This window comes from Entelurus aequoreus, linkage group LG05 (assembly GCF_033978785.1).
Source record: "Entelurus aequoreus isolate RoL-2023_Sb linkage group LG05, RoL_Eaeq_v1.1, whole genome shotgun sequence".
Classification (NCBI taxonomy): Eukaryota; Metazoa; Chordata; class Actinopteri; order Syngnathiformes; family Syngnathidae; genus Entelurus; species Entelurus aequoreus.
The window spans coordinates 62,603,548-62,624,345 of NC_084735.1; the positions used below are offsets into that span (position 1 = coordinate 62,603,548).

General features: G+C 41.7%; 1 protein-coding gene across 1 annotated transcript; it reads right to left on the reverse strand.

Annotated features, from left to right (window-relative positions):
- Nucleotides 1-5,439: 5,439 nt before the first annotated feature.
- LOC133650859 (spermine synthase-like) lies at nucleotides 5,440-18,004 on the reverse strand. Its single transcript, XM_062048572.1, has 11 exons — nucleotides 17,816-18,004; nucleotides 14,417-14,537; nucleotides 13,411-13,498; nucleotides 13,260-13,324; nucleotides 13,020-13,195; nucleotides 12,790-12,946; nucleotides 10,230-10,317; nucleotides 9,959-10,073; nucleotides 9,807-9,886; nucleotides 9,158-9,273; nucleotides 5,440-6,502 (listed from the first exon to the last, which is right to left on the reverse strand). Exons 1-11 carry the CDS (start codon nucleotides 17,859-17,861, stop codon nucleotides 6,472-6,474), a joined length of 1,083 nt encoding a protein of 360 aa, XP_061904556.1. The 5' UTR covers nucleotides 17,862-18,004; the 3' UTR covers nucleotides 5,440-6,471.
- Nucleotides 18,005-20,798: the final 2,794 nt, after the last annotated feature.

Consider the following 20,798-nt stretch of genomic DNA (forward strand, 5'->3'; position numbering starts at 1 on the left):
GCTGCAACCAAGATTCCCAAAGTGCAAGAGCTCCAAACAGAATGCCAGGCAGACCCTGCACCTGTCCAGAGCCCTGCAAAGCTCAGGGAAGCCCAGACTGCAGTGGCCGTGAAAGCTGTGAAAAGTAAAGAGACTAAAAGTGAAAGCGCTGATACACAACAAATCATTGAAGAGTTGCGTAAAGAAATGAAGGTAATGTTTATGACCTTGATGGAGACCAGTCCCCGTGCAAGTGGACCAAAGCAGAGAGAAAAGGGCTGTACAAAGTGTAGAGGAGAGGGAACAGGAGATAACTGTTCACACTGCTTCAAATGTGGGCGTGAGGGTCACTTCTCTCGGGGATGCCGAGCTCTGAGACAGTCGGGAAACGGGGAGGGACTACTGAGATGGGACCAGCAGTAGTCCAAAGCCAATCGTCCCAAGGTGAGCTCCCAAATCCGGAACCAGCCCCCCCACAACCTACAGCCAAGGCCAGTGTAAGCGAAGTTCACTATTTACCCCCTCAACGCAAGTCACAGTTAGTCAGCCTTGTGGGAAACCGATGTACAGTGAACTGTGTTATGGACAATCATCCAGTCAAAGTTTTGTGGGACACAGGGGCCCAGTCGAGCATAGTTAATGAAAACTGGCGACAACAGCATCTTCCCCACACAGTCGTCCGGCCGATAGCTGAACTGTTAGAAAATGAGACACTCACAATTTATGCTGCTAATGACACGCCCATTCCCTACACTGGCTGGATTGAAGTCCGATTTCGGCTCGACAGTGATTCATCCAAAAGTGAGTTTCAAGTGCCAATACTAGTTTGCAGTGACCCAGCAGTGGCCAGTGACCCCATCATCGGCTACAATGTGATCGAGGCCATTGTCAACAACAATGAAGGCAAAACTAAAGGGGGGAGAAAGCAGCTTGCCCACAAAGTGAGTAAAGCTTTTGAAATAACTGTCAGAACTGCTCACAACGTCGTCAAGCTAGTGCAGAACAGCAACGAAGAGTCAGACATTGGTGTGGTGCGTATTGGTGTAAAAACAGTGACATTGCCAGCTAAGAAGGTCACAGTTTACATGTGGGCACATGTTAGTCAACAAGTCAGGGGCCAAGACATGTTGTTCTCGCCTGACACATCTGATCCGCCACCAGAGGGCATCGTCTACAATGGTAGATCTACTGGTAAAAATCTCACACAGAAAATTGCCGTACGTGCCCATCCCAGTGACCAATACCACAGACCACACCATCTACTTGCAAAGTCGTAAAGTTATTGGGCATCTTGAATCAGTGAAGACAGTTTATTCTGCAGACATTCAAACAAAAGTAAACAAACTGACAAAAGAAGACAAAAGCAGCACAAAGTTTAAGACAAACACGCCAAACCACACAGAGCCGTCCGAGAATCAACACACACACAGACCAAAGTCGTGGGATCCGCCTGTGAGCCTCCAACACTTAACACAGGATCAACAAGCAGCGGCAAGGAGAATGTTGAGGGAGGAATGTGAGGCATTTGCATTTGACAACGACGATGTAGGCTGCATACCATCACTCAAGATGCACATCACCCTAAGTGACACCAGCCCAGTGCAAAAGACCTACATGTCTGTCCCAAAACCCCTTCACAATGAAGTCAAAGAGTACTTGCAAGATCTGCTCAACAAAGGTTGGACCACACCCTCACGGTCCCCCTACTCGTCGCCTGTCGTGTGTGTTCGTAAGAAAGATGGGGGCCTCCGTCTCTGTTGTGATTTCAGAGAGCTTAATCGCAAGTCAGTTCCAGACCGTCATCCAATACCAAGGATTCAAGACATGTTGGATACGCTGGGTGGAAGCTCCTGGTTTTCAGTGTTAGATCAGGGAAAAGCGTACCACCAGGGTTTCCTTGATAAAGAAAGCCAGCCGCTGACAGCCTTCATCACACCTTGGGGATTATATGAATGGGTGCGCATTCCCTTTGGCCTGAGCTCCGCACCCGCAGAGTTCCAGAGAAGTATGGAGAATTGCTTGGCTGGCCTCAGAGACACTATTTGCCTCCCATACCTGGACGACAACCTTGTGCATAGCAGCAGCTTTGAAGACCACGTTGAACACATCCGTCTTGTCCTCCAGCGATACAAAGAGCACGGTGTAAAGTTGACGCCAAAGAAATGTGAACTTTTTAGGAGTAGTGTTAAGTTTCTGGGAAAGCTGGTGACAGGAGAAGGCTATACCATGGATCCGGCAGAGATGGCGCCAGTGAGGGCCCTAAAAGAAAAAAGACCTGCAACTGTTGGGGAGGTACGTCAAATGCTTGGCTTTCTCTCTTATTACAGGCCCTTCATACCCAACTTCTCTCGTGTGGCCCACCCGCTGTACAGCCTCCTCAGTCCCCCAGCTCCTGAGAAAACCACTACAGCTCCTGCAGAAAAGTTCAAAAAGGGGGTCAAGAAGAACAAAGGCCACATGCCTTCACGCACGCCCATACAATGGACCAGTATCCACCAAGAAGTATTGAACCAGCTCGTCGATGCACTCACAGCGCCTCCAGTCCTCGGGTATGCTGATTTCACCCAACCATTCGTGTTACACTGTGATGCTTCGCAAGTCGGCTTGGGTGCTGTGTTATATCAGCGGCAGCAAGGAAAGATGAGAGTGATAGCGTTTGGCTCCCGCACCCTAAGTCCAGCAGAGAAGAACTACAACCTGCACTCTGGCAAGCTTGAGTTCCTGGCAATGAAGTGGGCCATCTGTGAACGCTTCCGAGATTATCTGTACCATGCTTCATCGTTCGTCGTGTACACAGATAATAACCCGTTAACATATGTGCTCACAACAGCAAAACTCAATGCCACAGGTCACAGATGGGTCGCGGAGCTGGCCGATTACAACTTCACCATTCGCTATCGTCCAGGCAAAACCAACGCTGATGCTGACGGACTGTCGCGGATGCCATTGGACATTGAAAACTACATGAACACTTGCACAGCCGAAGTCAATCAAGAAGCAATAAGTGCATCGATGGAGTCTGTGAAAGTTGAGCAATATGACCCTTGCAAAGGCGTTGGTGTGATCCAGGTCAGTGCCCTAAAGTTGATCAAAGACTCTGACACGAACCAGCCTTTCACTCCAGACCAGATCCGCAAAGCACAGGAAGAAGACGAGATCCTGGAAAGAGTCATCTGGTTTAAGACACAGAACAAAAGGCCGAGTAGAGCTGAAGCAAAGTCCGAACATCCTGCTGTCGCTGCACTGCTCAAGCAATGGCTAAAGATTCACATTGATCCAGATGGTGTCCTGCGTCGCCGCACTGTCCACAGAGAGCAGCTGTTGATCCCTAAAGCTTATCGTCCCCTGGTTTTCAAAGAGCTGCACCAGGAGATGGGCCACTTAGGGGTGGAAAGGACGCTCGACTTGATAAGAGAGAGGTTCTACTGGCCACAAATGAGTAAAGAAGTGGAGCATTTTGTCACCGAAGAATGCGAGTGTTTGAAGAAGAAAAAGCCAAGTAAGAAGACTCGAGCACCTCTGACCACTATCCATACTACATACCCATTCCAACTCGTGTCCATAGACTTCCTTCACTTGGAAAAGTGCAAAAACGGCTATGAGTACATTTTGGTAGTTATGGATCACTTTACGAGGTTTGCTCAAGCCTACGCTACGAGGAACAAAACAGCCAAAACAGTTGCGGACAAGCTGTTTAACGACTTCGCACTCAAGTTCGGGTTTCCGACAAGAATACACCATGACATGGGTAAAGAGTTTGAGAACAAGTTAATGGCAAGGCTCAAAGAACTGTCAGGCATCCAGGGCTCACACACGACACCGTACCACCCACAGGGTAACGGACAGGTCGAGAGATTCAATCGCACCCTGTTGTCCATGTTGCGTACCCTGGAAGACAAAGAGAAAGACAATTGGAAAGAGTCGTTAGCTAAAGTTGTCCACGCATTCAACTGCACGAAAAGTGAAGCGACAGGCTACGCTCCGTACTACCTCGTCTTTGGTCGTGCCCCCCGATTGCCAATTGACCTCTTGTTCGACATAAAGAAAGAGAAGTCCCATGTAGATTACGACGATTATGTAAACAGTTGGAAGAAAAGAATGCAAGAGGCCTACGCTATAGCAGCAAAAACAGCTGACAAAGAAGCGGCTCGAGGAAAAGCTCACTATGACAAAAGAGTTAAAGGCAGAGACCTCAAGCCGGGCGATAGAGTTCTCCTCCGGAATCTAACTCCCAGGGGTGGTCCCGCAAAGATCCAGTCCTATTGGGAAGAGCAAGTTTACAAAGTAAAAGAGAGAAAAGCAGAAGATAGTCCAGTGTATCAGATAACTCCTGAAAACGGAAAAGGAAGAGACAAAGTAGTGCACAGAAATCTTCTGCTCCCGTGCGACTTTCTGCCCTGCGAGAAGCTCCCAGCAACTACTCCACCAGCAGCAAAGAGGACGTCCAGACTTCAACGCAGACAGCAGCAGCAGCAGCCGCCAGACAACGGTGACACATCCGACGATGACTACAATGGAACCTACCGGTGGTACCTTCGGCCTGGTCCAAGAAGGCGGCAGCAGACTTCACTCAACCCACTGGCGGAGCCCTTCCAGCCTCATCAGGACCCAGTGCAACCTGAAGAGGATTTGCCACTACAGAGCGAAGAGGATTTGCCACTACTAAGTGAAGAGGACATTCCACCAGAGACTGAAGAAAATGATTCGGATCCCGAACAAGACAGTCTAGCACGTGGTGAGTCCAACACTGATGTCTCAGTCGTCGATGAAGGTGAGATTAAGACTATGAACCAGCGACCTCAGCGACAGAGACAACCACCTATGGTACTGAGTTACAACACTTTAGGTCAGCCGACTTGGGTACAGAGGGGTTGTAAGGTAAAGACTCAGGTTATTGAGAGTAAAACTTTTTGGAGACCCTGGGCTGTCCAAGGGTGCTAAGGTTACGGACTAAGTAACAGAAATGTCAGGAGACATTTAATTTTGTGGGGGAGAGTGTGGCACTAAGTGATTTAATTTGACTAAAATAGTTGCCCCCCCATTAAAAACTCTTTAAGGTCAGAAAACTCGATTTAAATACTGTTTATAGACTAATTTTTTGTGATGTCAAGGTTTTCTATGTATTTCTATGCAGCATGCGATATTCAGTTACACCAGCAGAGGGCGCGTGGTGCCGTTGGTATCAGTAGCTGGCGCCGTAGAAGAAGTCTGTCAGTACGTGGTATGAAAAGAAGCATATGCATCAAGCTCCGGTTGTAACGCTGTGTTAATTGTTTTGCAGCTTGATCCTGAAAAATAAATGTGTCGCACAACGAAAGAGTTGGCCCATCTTTCGAGCTGTGTAACACAAGGATAAAAGAGCAGACTCATAAAATCTGTTTTGCTCAATTGTGAACAAAGTGGCGAGTGTTTACACTGCAGTATTTTTTATTGCACACACACACAATGACTTTTTTTGGACTGGTGCATGATACAAATAGTTTTATTTTGTACTCGCTTTGGATACAATTCCATGTAAATAAACACATGCAGTAAATAGACTTCCTGTTCTTTAATTACAACAAGAAGGCCAATGCAAGCATTTCATTTTGAAGCCTGATCTATGACATTTCCCATTGTTGCTACTTTTTAATCTTTGAGGCATTCATGTCATAATTGGTCTTTATGATGCTTCTTTTAAACGTACAAAGGGTTTTTCTATATTTCTTCCTACATTTCTTCCCCTCTCCCACAAAAAAAAATCCATCACACAAAACCACTTGAATTACGAATTGTCACAAAATGAAAAAAAAGGGGGACAATATATCATTTTTGTGGAACTTAAAGGGAATAAATACCGGTACATGTAACCGAGTAAACGTGTAAACGTGCTGCGTAAGCTACATTCAGGGTCCTTCACATGAGTGAGTGATGCATGATCAGGAGAAAAGCCAATGTTACTAATAATAAAACATGACATAAAAATAGCACAAGGGTGGAATTAAACTGGTGGAATCGTTTCCCTTTTAGAACATCTTTTGGACATTTGAATGCACGGCTGGAAAACAATAATCAGAAAATCTGCAGCAAAAACAGCTCACAAAGAATTCTGTTGTGAGAACATAAATGACACAATTTTAGCGCTAACTTCGAATCAGTAACGTCACACAAACAGTGTATGGGCTCACAATTGAAGAGTGCAACCACGATCATAATAACCAGCCTTTTACGAACACAAATGAAACAAAGGCAGACAAAGAGAGGGAGAAATAAAAGTATTCCTCCAGATGTGGTCAGAGCTGACAGACCGCCAGAGTGTTCTAGCAACACTTTGTTTGTGAAGGTGACTGACCATAAACATACAAATGTGTTGTGTCATGTTTTATCTTTAAAGTAGTTGTTATTCTGAGGTCATGCTCAGTCTGAACACACCTTGAGGGCTGTAACAGGAAAAAAAAGGCCTATTCACATTCCAGCAGCTGGAGAAACAAGAAAAAAAAAATCAGTGCGAATTTACTTCTTCCACACGGTGTAGAAAACCCAGCTGACACATACAGTTAAGGATGATGCACAAAGACTTTTTCAAGGACATTATCAACACATGATAGCTACAGTGGAACCTGCATTTACAAACCCCTCTATTTGCCAACTTTTCGATTTACGAAACTTTAGATCGCGGCAAATATGCCTCCGTGTGCGAATCATGTCTCGGTGTACGAAAGCTTCATTCATTCCTTCATTTTGTGTGACGCTAGAAGCCTTGAGGTCTTGCCATTTTTGATGACATCACTTCCTGTACAGTACAGTACACACAGGGCGCAGACATTTTGGAGGGGCGGAGCCCCCTACGTCACATCCCGTTTACAAAGTCCATTACTCAGTCGCCACTTCTCAGTGCTTCAGCGTGTTTCTTTTCTCACCATTCACCAAGTTTTGTCTATTTTGCTAACTCAATATGGGTTCGAAAAAGCCAACAAACCAGCCTGGAAAGGTGTGATTTGCTGTGGACTTAAACTTGGAGAGGAGAGGGAACGCGCACACACTTTCTCTCCCCTCTCCATTTTACTAAAATAGGGACTTTGGTTGAGGCTAGAACCAGTAATTAATGTTTACATGGTTTCTAATGGAGAACTCTGCTTCACTATACAAACTTTGCAATTTGTGAACCATCTTCAAGAGCCAAGTTCATAAATCGAGATTCCACTGTATTTTTACTTGTTATATTAGGAAATTTAAACACAGGAAAAAAACTAATGTTGAATCCAACACTAGATACTAATACTATAATTACAAATATATATATTGTTAATACTAAAATAGGATGACGATAACTCCCCATGTACTATAGCAAAACATTACCACGGATGGTGTACACTTAGAGCTGCAACAATTCATCGATTAAATCAGTTAAAAAAAGCAATTGATTTTCTGTTGCATCAATTAATCTTCAACTAATATACATTTATAAAATACTGACCGCATTGCATTCCTGGAACTTTAAATATGTGGACGTAATTTCCATTGCTGCAATAGCTGGTATTCCGACATGTGACTTCTTCCAGGAAGTGAAAACCAGTGGTGGTCAACCAAGCTAAGATGGCTGTTGTACAGCAAGCAGGGTGCAAACTGAGTAGAAAAGAGGCTTAAATCTATATACGATACTAATAAAAAAATCTAACTATGCAATGGAATAGATCCTTATACTTTATCAAAAAAGATTTGTCGAGTTAAAGGATTATACGTCGGTCCCGTTCTCAGACATATGGAACTATTGTGCTCCAGATGACATTCTACCAGACAAAACAGATGGAAACTTGGAAAAGCATAGAGGTCTACAACTTCTTTGTGTGTGGCTGGGTCAAAGACATTGGTACTAAGACTCTCCCGATAAATCATGCCCCAAGTTTGCTTGGGTAAGGTTGCATTTCATGATTTAACTTCACATCTACTGCCATGTTTGTTGCTGTTGCATGCGCCGTTTACGAGTGCATGTTTTTCCCATCATTATCATTGTGTATGTGCAGAAAGCTTCAATCATGATTGTTGTCTTCGGTAAAAGCTATTTTAGGTTTCGCTCACATTTGCTTTTTTAAATTATTTTTAGACATGCCGAGTTGGTGCTTTACAAAACACTGGTAGCAAACATATGTTTAAGAAATACAAATAGTATCAAGATAATACCGAAATCGGAAATAATCAACGTTAAAAGTATGTCAAACAAACCTTTAACTAAGTGATCACTGCAAACTCATGCATTATTCGCCTCTCCTCCCTTGGACTAGAGCAGTGGTTCTCAAAGTGGGGGGCGTGAGGAGGCATGACTGGGGGGGCGCGGGTGACGAGAAGTTTTTTTTAACAATTTTTTTTTTTTATACAAATACATGTCATTTCATTTAAAAACCGAGACAAGCATCAAATAGAGGAAAAAACAATGTCTCTTACGGCGGAAGACCATCTCTATGCCGACGTAATAAACAAATTGCGTTGTGCCGCTCGCCCACCGCGAGTCAGAAAGCAGAAGACACAAATATCAGAAAGTAGCTACCCTAATTTCTAATCTCAACTCAACGTTGAGCATGACTTAAGAGTGGCAGTATCAAGCCTGCAAACCCGTGTTGAAAAAATGTGCAGTGCAAAACAGGCTCATTGCAGCCACTAACGCTGTGATAAAACTTTTTTTTAGCAAGGTAACTGTTCATCTTTTTACCAAATGGCTGCATTTTCTTTCATTTTTTGCACAGATTTTTGATAACCTCTCAAGAAACTCTGAAGAAACGTTTATCCTTTTCCCGATTTGAACAGTTCGTACAGCCGAAAACAACACGAGCAGAGGGCTTTTTTTCTTCGAGAAAGGTTAAATGGCGCCTTTGAGAACTGAGCTAGCTTGACCACCACCAGTATTCATTGGGCGAGACGTGAGCCGGACGTGACGTCAGTAACATCCCAGCAATAGTCCAGCCTTTAGGTCAAAAAATCCTGCAGTGCCCCCACTGGGCTGTAAAAGGTACATGCAACAATGCGCAACATGAACAACTTGAGTGTCTTGTTTGCCAATATTAATGCATATCTTGGGGCTCAAATTATCGTACGCCTGGCAACACTGTTAGGGATTGCTATAATATACCAACCAGTGTTTTAGTCATTTCTTTTTCCGTTTCTACTTGACAACACCATTTTAATCTGTAGCATGAAAGGATACAGCTCCATGTAGGAGGGAACGCAAACCACTTTTTTGGAGAAGTCCACAGGACACGAGAGTTTTCCCAGCTGCTCCTCGTACAGACTCAGCGCCTCAGTCAGATTTGCACTGTTGCCCTGGTGTTGGAGAGACGAGGAACACAACTAATAATGTGACCGCTGTAAAAGTGACACGACATTGTGAACAATCATAGTGCCTACTAAGCGTCCAAAAAATACTAATTAGCCTTTGACGCAACATCCCTTTTTTGACTAACTACAATTCAAATTTAGCTAGCTAACTAGCTTCTCACCAAGAGCTAACAATGGCAATTAAAAAAAGAATGGGGGATGCTATTGCAGGTGAAACTAATCAATGCATACAATAGAAAATCATGAAGCAAAAAACAACTAGACAAAGAGTGCAATTAGAGTTGCTTTTGAGTGGTGGAGAGATCTTTAATAAAAAAAAAGATTTAAAAATGGATGCTATGTTGTTGTATTGGAGCTATTTTTTCTAACACTGCTTCAATAAAGTAAAGTTGCATTGTTACTTTCATGTACTAGCACACATGCTCCGACTTGTTTGAACGTTGCAAATTGCACCCTTAAGTGCAGTGTGGAATGTGCAGTATGTGGTAAAAGGGACAATAAAGTCTAAAGATGCTGACCTGTGTGAAATATTTCCCCTTTGGATGCAGGACCTTTATTGACAGATCCAAAATAAGACGCAGGAATTCCCACGTGGAGTCTGGAACAACATAATCACTTAAATATGTGACCAATTTCAAACCAGATTAATGATAAATAAGCTTGTGCACACCTTCTTCTGGCTCTGTAGATATTGGGACTGCAGTCAGGTCGTTAATGATGTAGTCAAAGGTTCTTCCCTCCAGGACGTACTTCTTCAGCACAGGCACACAGTCCTCCACTAGAATCTGCAAGACCACAAACACTCTAGAACACCTTGATTCTAATGTCGATACTTGGGTGTGATAACAGGGTTGTTAACTGAAATACATAGGAGTGGCATGTTTTATTAAAAGCACCATTCAGCAAAGTGTTTGTGTTTGTGGCCTAAGTACTTGACCCACTTGGTAACAGTCTCCCTTCAGGTTGTCCAGCACATTGCCGCAAGTCTTTCTCATGTACGTTTTGCAGCCGTCAATCACCTTCTGATCAATGTGCTCAAGCTTGTCAAGGACCACAAGTGCCAATCAAACTTTACACAGTGTTAAACATCACATGATTCCAGTGCAAATAGAAATACATTTGAATTTCTACATGCTAGTGTTTCTAAATCTGTGGTGAGTTACAAGCACAGTGGAACCTCCGGATTCCTTAGTAATCCATTACAAAAAAAAAATCATACAGAACTTAAGGTTAGGGTTTCAAACTAGATTGTTAGTGTTTCAAATTAAATAATTTGGGTTTTCGAACTTGGGTTTCTAACTAGTTTGTTAGGGTTTGAAACTAGACTGTTAAAGTCGAACTGCACTTTTTTTTAAACTTTCCCTATCATTCACAATTCTTATGTAAGACCAGAACACACTTCTTTTGTTCCTCAGAATTCACTTCCTTTTTCCGGCAACAAATGTGTGTTCTTGCTTACGGCAACAAATGCGTTTGTGTTCTAATCATGGCAGACTTCGTAAAAGACGACAAAGATTACTATTTTTGGAAGAATTAGGATTCACAACCTTATCTTTTTGAAGCCGAATATACAGAGGATGAACTGCTGTTATGAGTTATAAATAGTTAAAGTTAAAGTACCAATGATTGTCACACACACACACGAGGTGTGGCGAAATTATTCTCTGCAATTTGACCCATCACCCTTGATCACCCCCTGGGGGGAGGTGAGGGGAGCAGTGAGCAGCAGCGGTGGCCATGTCCGGGAAGTTTTTTGGGTGATTTAACCCCCAATTCCAACCCTTGATGCTGAGTGCCAAGCAGGGAGGTTATACTGGTATATTTTAAAAAGAGTTATGTTTTTGAGACAATACCGCCATACCGATATATAATATCTTTTGATGCTGCGTTTGATAGTTATTCCCACCATTTACCCGCTTTTCACTGAGCTGAAGGGTCCAACTCGCGGGAAGGTTCTGCCGCACGTCCGGAGTTGCCACCGTGCATTGCAGACGCGCACAGCCGACGTACCATAGCTCCGGCGACGACTCCTCTTTATTAACCAGAGGTAACACAATACGGTGAAAATATTCAACAGCGAGCCGTCAGAGCAAAGTAACAGCCGCTGCTAACTGCTAAAGCTACATTGTTAAGATTTCAAACTAGGGTTCCAAAACTGATCGTTACGTTTTCAAACTAGATTGTTAAGGTTTCAAACTATGTTCCTAGGGTTTCAAACTAGACTGTTAAGGTTTCAAACTAGGTTCTTAGTGTTTCAAACTAGGTTCTTAGTGTTTCAAACTAGATAGTTAGGGTTTAAAACTAGATCGTTAGGGTTTCAAACTAGATTGTAAAGGTTTTCAAACTAGCGTTTCAAACAAGATTTATGCTAGGGTTTCAAACTAGATTGTTAAGAAAGAAGTTCCGCAGCCTCCGAAGCAGAACCTCCAGGTTCTGTAACAGCTTCTTCCCTCAGGCCGTAAGACTCTTGAACGCATCATAATTAAATTATCCCCTCAACTCCCCCCAAAATGGATTAACTCGCTGGAATAAAAAAGACAATATAACATACATCCATAAACATGGACGCATGTGAGAAAGTGCAATATATTTATCTGTACAGTAATCTATTTATATATATATATATATATTATTTATATATATATATATATATATATATATATATATATATATATATATATATATATATATATATATATATATATATATATATATATATTTATTTATATATGCACCTTATTGCTTTTTTTATCCTGCAGTACCATGAGCTTATGTAACAAAATTTCGTTCTTATCTGTGCTGTAAAGTTCAAATTTGAATGACAATAAAAAGGAAGTCTAAGTCTAAGTCTAAAGTTTAATCCTAGGGTTTCAAAACAGATTGTTAAAGTTTCAAACTAAGTTCTGAGTGTTTCGAACTAAATGGGGGAGGGTAGCTTTTTAAAAAATAATACATTTTTTGAAAAGAAAGTAGTGATATATGAAGAAAAATATCTTTTGGATGAAAAATGTCTGCAATTTCTTAATCGTATTAGAAACAGCATGCTTCCGTGCATAGCCGCACACATTCTTGGTACCCAACTCCGTTTAGTTGTCCAAACTATCTCTATACGGTTCTGGGAAAGGGGAGCAAACAGTGCTAACAAATAGCCAACTGATACAAAGACGTAGATCATGGCTTTCAAACGCCGACAACACGTCTGATTCTCTGTGTTGGCCCTGCAATGAGGTGGCGACTTGTCCAGGATTTACCCCACCTTCCGCCTGAGTGCAGCTGGGCTAGGCTGCAGCCACCCCGTGACCCCGAGAGGGATAAACGGAAGAAAACGAATGGATTAATGAATGAATGAAAGTATTATAATCTCGAGCCAAAATGTAATGATAAAAAAGTTACCACCATGTGTTACGATATATAGACCTGATAGTCTGAAGAGTAGACATAGCGTCTGTAAAGCTGGCATTCAAAGAGAAGAATGAACGTCAAGCAGATTGGTTAAAGGATATCTCCACCATGGTGATCATCTTTGGCTTTTGTTTGACAGCCTGAGCCAGGATGCCTCCATCTCCTCCTCCTAAAATCAGCACCTCCTTGCCAGCGTAGTCCTCCTTGCCACTGCCCATGATGGCTTCAGTGTAGGGCAGGTCGCTGTCGGCCAGGTCTGCACAAAAAGTCGATATTTTAAAGCCACGTATGCTACATTGGACTTTGTCAACATTCTATTCCACACTTACTGACATCTCCATTGAGGACCAGCATGTTCCCAAACTGCTGCGAGTGCAATATTTTGATATTTTGGTAAGCAGATTCTTCGTCGTATAACACGCGGTCTATGTCATACTCAGTCAGTCTCCCGTCAGTGGTGGGCCAGTACCTGTCCACTTTGGCTCCTCGGATGAGCGGCGGTAGCCTGGAAACAACACAATCATGTATAACCTCCATGCCGCGTCAGGAACTTTAACAAGTTGTCTTACCTTTTAATGCGTGTAATTTTGCCATGTAAGAGGACTTTCAGTTTCTTCTCCAGTGTATTTAAAAGCTGATTAAAAGAAAGTCACCACAGCTTACATTTGGGTGGAAAGTGTAAACAGCCCCTTTAAAATAAAATATAAAAAGGGCACTTACATTGTCTAGTTGAGCAATGTTATCTCCATCGTAACACTGCAGGTCAATCGTGAGCAACCCGTGGGCATGCACTCGCAGAATAACAAGCCTACGGAATAAAGAAGTTAAATGGACACACATCAATAAAGTGATTTTCTAAATGGATTCTCCTTGCATCACTTCTAACACAAAAGTCAATTATTTCCACTTGTTTAAAATGTCCTGTACTATACTATCTTGTTTTTAATTACTATTTTAAGTCAGAGGTCCTACAATAAGCAAAATCTAGCATTGATGCTGAAATTCAGACAAATTAAAACACAGCAAGCCCTACTGAGAACACACATATTTCTGTAGAGTTAATGCTAATGAGCTGTGTTTGTCCACGCCTCTATCCAAGAAGCACTATTACGTACTTCATACATTTTTTTTCATTCACACTGTAACTCTGCATTTCTCCTTCATAATGGATGCCAACTATCAGATAACACAACCTTGTATTAAGGAAGGCACACACACAGCATATGTAAACTACAGTACAGTGCTAAGGATACGGTCATATTTTAACAACATCCTGCTAGGTTAGTTCATTCAATGAAGAAAAACAACAAACTTACAGAGGAAGCAGACTGACGGCTAGTTGACAGAGCTTCAGGCAATATTTTAAAGATGCATAAATACTTTTTTTGTCTTTTCTACAAAGTGGGCGGGCTAATCTGGCTAAGAGCTAGCTCAGGCAGCATGGCTCAGTGGATAGTGTGTCTGTTTTGTATTCGAGCTTATGTCGAGAGACCGAACCCCTTACTACTCCGCAAATAGTATTCCTTAATTTTGTTATTCTTAATGTGCAATGACAATAAATGCCTATTCTGAAGGAACAAGTCAGAGGCAGTATCATGTCCATGAGGAAGAAGGGTTTTGGTTTATGACATAATTCTGAACATTAGAAGTGACGGTCTTGAGCACCTTTAAAAAAAAACACAACTTCATTTCTAAATACATGAGCACTTACTTTTAAAATATTTACCTGCCGTTCTTTCCTACAAAGGTGGCGAGGTAGCCGCGCCCGTCTGTGTCATGTACGATCTCTGTCATTTCCTGCTCGTGAAATATGGACAGCAGGCTGGGGACTGTTGATGCAGAGTCAACTAGGAAGAAGATGAACACAGCTGGAAATATTTATGTATTTTACAAGATCAGATGATACATCAAGTACTACTCAAAGCCATGCACCACAAGTTTTATTTGCATTCCAGTACCGTAGTTATGCAAATGGTTAACATGTGTGAGTTCTAAATAATCCATAAGTAAATGTAAATACTTGTTTGTCTGTGTCCAGTAATTAACTGGTGACCATGCAGTACAGGGTGTATCCTGCCTGCCACCCAAAGTTAACTGGGATAGACCCACCGTACATTTTGGAATGAAACTGTAAGAGAAGAATGCTTTTACGCGGGGCTTGGCCAATAAAACGATATCAATATATATTGCGATAAACACGTAATTTATATTTATAAAAAAATGTGGGTGGGGGTCAGAAGAAACTGGAAAGAATGAGACATGGTGGTTGCATGAACAAAGGCACTTGCGGTCTGGTTACCTAGCAAAACAGGAAGTGATTAGTGAGCAATGGGAGGGACACGCGAAACAGCCAGTCGCATAAAAGTATCAACTATCAAGTTTGGGTGTGCAATCTTGTGGTCTCGCTGTTGATTCTCTGCATGGAGCGAGAAGAGAAACTAAAAATGAGTGCTGCATAAAACGAAGCAATTGTCAATAAAACAGGAAAAGTCCCATCGACAGTATTGCAGTTAAAAGGATTTTTTCCAAACGGACCATAGTCCTTCGCCGCACTTTTCCTTTCTTTTCAACCCTCGTTCGTTCCCTATTCGGATGTATGGAAAAAACAGGTAGGGACTTTATAAAAAAAATATATATATATATATAACAAATATGCTACTTTATAAAAAAAAATTGGACCAACAGAATCTAAAAAAGAATTACTGCATAACATCAATTCATTTCCATACTTAAATAAGAATAAACAGACCAAATTAAATGTCACACAGATCACATATCTTCCTGGAAGTAAACCTGCAAAACAGGTTTACATGTTCACACTTTGCACCACTTTCTTACACTTTAAGCATTCCTTACATATTCCTTATTTTTACACATTAATTTCAAGAGGTTATTTTTAAGTGTTTATTGTGATTTTAGAAATGTGTTTAGTTGATTGAGTGTTTTCCATGGCTGTGTTGACATTTTCTTTACTTTCTGTCTTGCTCGTGGAGGGGATTATAATCAGAGGAATGTTACATTTGAAATAAAAATGTTAACATTGAATATTTTTTTTCCTGGTCCATATTTTCCATAGGTCATAAAAACATTGATAATTATCGCTATCAACCAATACAAGAACTTATATGCTTATACAGTTTTCAGCCATTTCCTAGCCCTACTTTTACTAGGTAGGTTTATTGCAAGCTAATATTCAGCCTATATTACATTAAGAAACACATTCATCCATCCATCCATTTTTCTACTGCTAATTCCCTTCGGGGTCGCTGGAGCCTATCTCAGCTACAATCGGGCGGAAGGTGGGGTACACCCTGGACAAGTCGCCACCTCACGAAAGCAGTAAAATAGTAGAGTGATGCAGTCCAATTTTACAAACAATTAATCAATACTTCTGTCAAAAAGGTACAATTATGTTTGTTAGGATTTAGAAGGCAACAGCATAGCAAACTACCACCAAACACTTTACTCTAATTTGAGTTACTCCATTATTTTATATATACACTATATTGCCTAAAGTATTTGGCCACCCATCCAAATGCTCAGAATCAGGTGTCCTAATCACTTGGCCAGGCCACAGGTGTATAAAATCAAGCACTTAGGCATGAAGACTGTTTCTACAAACATTTGTGAAAGAATGAGCCGCTCTCAGGAGCTCAGTGATTTCCAGCGTGGAACTGTCATAGTGCAACAAATCCAGTCATGAAATTTCCTCGCTCCTAAATTTTCCAAAGTCAACTGTCGGCTTTATTATAAGCAAATGGAAGAGTTTGGGAACAACAGCAACTCAGCCACGAAGTAGTAGGCCACGTAAAACTGATAGAGAGGGGTCAGCGGATGCTGAAGCGCATAGTACAAAGAGATAGCCGACTTTCTGCACAGTCAGTTGCTACAGAGCGCCAACCTTCATGTGACCTTCCAATTAGCCCACGTACAGTACGCAGAGAGCTTCATGGAATGGGTTTCCATGTAACAGATGCATCTAAACCATATATCACCAAGTCCAATGCAAAGCGTCGTTCTCTGGAGTGATGAATCACGCTGGCAATCTGATGGACAAGTTTGGGTTTGGAGGTTGCCAGGAGAACGGTACAATTCGGACGGCATTGTGCAGAGTGGGAAATTTGGTGAAGGAGGAATTATGGTGTGGGGTTGTTTTTCAGGAGTTGGGCTTGGCCCCTTAGTTCCAGTGAAAGGAACTTTGAATGCGCCAGGATACCAAAACATTTTGGACAATTCCATGTTCCAAACCTTGTGGGAACAATTTGGAGCGGGCCCCTTCTTCTTCCAACATGACTGCACCAGTGCACAAAGCAAGGTCCATAAAGACATGAATGACAGTCTGGTGTGGATGAACTTGACTGGCCTGCACAGAGTCCTGACCTGAACCCAATAGAACACCTTTGGGATGAATTACAACGGCGACTGAGAGCCAGGCCTTCTCGACCAACATCAGTGTGTGACCTCAACAATGTGCTTTTGGAAGAATGGTCAAAAATTCCTACAAACACACTCAGCAACCTTGTGGACAGCCTTCCCAGAAGAGTTGAAGCTGTAATAGCTACATAAGGTGGACCGACATCATATTGAACCCTGTGGGTTAGGAATGGGATGGCACTTCAAGTTCATATTTGAGTCAAGGCAGGTGGCCAAATACTTTTGGCAATATAGTGTATATGTATATTACTTGTAACGCCATTGAGTCAATGATAACGATATAAAAGACTATTTTAAAGACAATTTTCCGTGAAAATGTGACGAATTTAGCCACATCCGTCGACACTGCGCTGCGTGGCCGCTAGATAGCGCTGGTATCACCGGTAATGTCATACAGATTAAATATTCAATGCATACATACACAACTAACATACATTTTTTGAAAGGCTATTTAAATACTCTGTGTATTTTGATTAAGTAATGACCGTTTAAAAAATAAAAGTTTGCATGCTTCTACCGCTGATGTTTAATTGCAATCAACAACACCGCTTGAAGGGCAGTGACATATTAGCAGTTTAACGTCTATGGGAAGCTAGCCAGCAAGCTAGCCAGTAAGCGAGCATGGAGCTCACCACAGTGAGGTGAGCTGTTTTGCTAACTGCGCCGAGCCCGCTAGCCGGCCTCCTCTTACCTGCCGACGAGAGGCTGAAGTCGAGGGTATAATGTCGCAGTGCCATGTTTGGAGGCAGCCGTTATCCATTCCTGGCTCAGGCAGGCGCGGTGTGAGCGTGTGTTTTAAGAGCAGGGAGAGAGGGGAGGGCCCTGCTGCTGCCGCTCCTCCGCTACAGCCGCCGTAGGCCCAACCAGCGACGTGAGACCCACACCAAAGAGGTGGGAGGTGACGAAGAGACTCAAGAGAGTAATCCCCCTTCCTAAGGCGCTCTTCGTTTGTACACAGCGCGTTTTTTTGTGTATGTCGACAGAGCTTTTGCTTAAATATAGGGAAATATGTCATACTATAATATCGTTGCACCTTAGTTAGAAACCTGCAACCGTGAAGTCATTTATGTGTAAGAATAAGAGTTTTAAGTAAAGATAACACGACTATCTTTGTCTGCTTATCTTTGTTGTACCAAATTTGTAGGGGTTTCTGATTCGATCCGATTCTGGTTTCAACACGACTCTCAAGTCGAATTGATTTATTTGGTTTAACAATTATTAAAAAAAACAACTTCAAAAGATGTTATAGGTTACAAAAGCTCATTTTGGTTGCATGGAGATGGCCTAAAAAGTCATTTTAAAATGTAATTCTTACCAAAAAAAAGAATGTTTTAAATCGATTTTCGAAAATTATGAATCAAAGACATGCACCTGGGCATAGGTTGATTGGCAGCACTAAATTGGCCCTAGTGTGTGAATGTTGTCTGTCTATCTGTGTTGGCCCTGTGATGAGGTGGCGACTTGTCCAGGGTGTACCCCGTCTTCCGCCCGAATGCAGCTGAGATAGGCTCCAGTACCCCTCGCCACCCCAAAAGGGACAAGCGGTAGAAAATGGATGGATGGGTTTAACAATGGGAGACAGGGCCTTCTCTGTGGTCGGCCCTAAGCTCTGGAACACTGCCCCTCCATGTTCAAACTGCTTCACAGTGGAGTGTTTTAAGTCTCGTCTTAAGACCCACTTTTATTCTTTGGCTTTTAACACTACGTGAGTTGTGTGGTCTTCTGTCCTCTGTGTTTTTTTTAATACATTTTGATGTCTATTTTACTGTTTTAATTGGTTTTACCCTTTAAAATCGTTTTTAATCATATTTATTTTTTATATTGTTTTTGTATTGGTTTTCTATTCATTTATTCTTTGTTTTTATTTAGTCATTGGTGTAGCATATTATTGTTTTTAATATTGTTTTTAACATGGCTGTGCAGCACTTTGGAAACATTCTTGTTGTGTAAATGTGCTATATAAATAAAGTTGATTGGATTGATTGGATTGGATTGAATTATAATAAAACAAATTCATAACATGTTACAGGTTACAAAAACTCATTTTGGTTGCATAGAGATGGCCTAAAAAAATTCTTCCCAAAAAAAAAAGAATGTTTTAAATCGATTTTCGAAAATTATGAACCAAAGACATGCACCTGGGCATGGGTTGATTGGCAACACTAAATTGGCCCTAGTGTGTGAATGTGAGTGTGAATGTTGTCTGTCTATCTGTGTTGGCCCTGTGATGAGGCGGGGACTTGTCCAGGGTGTACACTGCCTTCCGCCCGAATGCAGCTGAGATAGGCTCCAGCACCCCTCGCGCCCCCGAAAGGGACAAGCGGTAGAAAATGGATGGATGGGTTTAACAATTATAATAAAATAAATTCATAACATGTTACAGGTTACAAAAACTAATTTTGGTTGCATGGAGATGGCCTAAAAAATTCTTACCAAAAAAAAAAGAATGTTTTAAATCCATCCATCCATCCATCCATTTTCTACCGCTTATTCCCTTCGGGGTCGCGGGGGGCGCTGGAGCCTATCTCAGCTACACTCGGGCGGAAGGCGGGGTACACCCTGGACAAGTCGCCACTCATCGCAGGGCCAACACAGATAGACAGACAACACTCACACTCACATTCACACACTAGGGCCAATTTAGTGTTGCCAATCAACCTATCCCCTTATGTTTTAAATCGATTTTCGAAAATTATGAACCAAAGACATGCTCATGGGCATGGGTTAATTGGCAACACTAAATTGGCCCTAGTGTGTGAGTGTGAATGTTGTCTGTCTATCTGTGTTGACTTGTCCAGAGTGTACACCGCCTTCGGCCCGAATGCAGCTGAGATAGGCTCCAGCACCCCTCGCGACCCCGAAAGGGACAAGCGGTAGAAAATCGATGGATGGATGAATCGATTTTGAATCGGGATGCAAAACTATTTTTTTTGTGCACCCCTACTAATTTTCCACAAGATTAGTAAACAATAATAATTCAAACCCTGTTCATGATTGTCTTCAGTTTAAATAGTGTAAGATAAAGTGACAAAGCTTCTCAGTAGGGGTGTGTGAAAAAATAGATTCAAATTGGAATTGCGATTCTCACTTTGTGCGATTCAGAATCGATTCTCATTTTTTAAAAGTCAAATTTTTTTTGTATTGATTTTTTTATTTATTTTATTTTTTTAAATTAATCAATCCAACAAAACAATACACAGCAATACCATAACAATGCAATGCAATTCCAAAACCAAACGCGACACAGCAACATTTAGAACTGCAATAAACAGAGCAATTGAGAGGAGACACAAACACGACACAGAACAAACCAAAAGTAGTGAAACAAAAATGAATATTATCAACAACTGTATCAATATTAGTTACAATTTCAACATAGCAGTGACTAAAAATCCCTCATTTACATTATCATTAGACATTTATACATTAAAAAAAAAAAAAGAACAATAGTGTCACAGTGGCTTACACTTGCATCGCATCTCAGAAACTTGACAACACACTGTGTCCAATATTTTCACAAAGATAAAATAAGTCATATTTTTGGTTCATTTAATATTTAAAACAAATTTACATTATTGCAATCAGTTGATAAAACATTGTCCTTTACAATTATAAAAGCTTTTTACAAAGATCTACTACTCTGCTTACATGTCAGCAGACTGGGGTAGATCCTA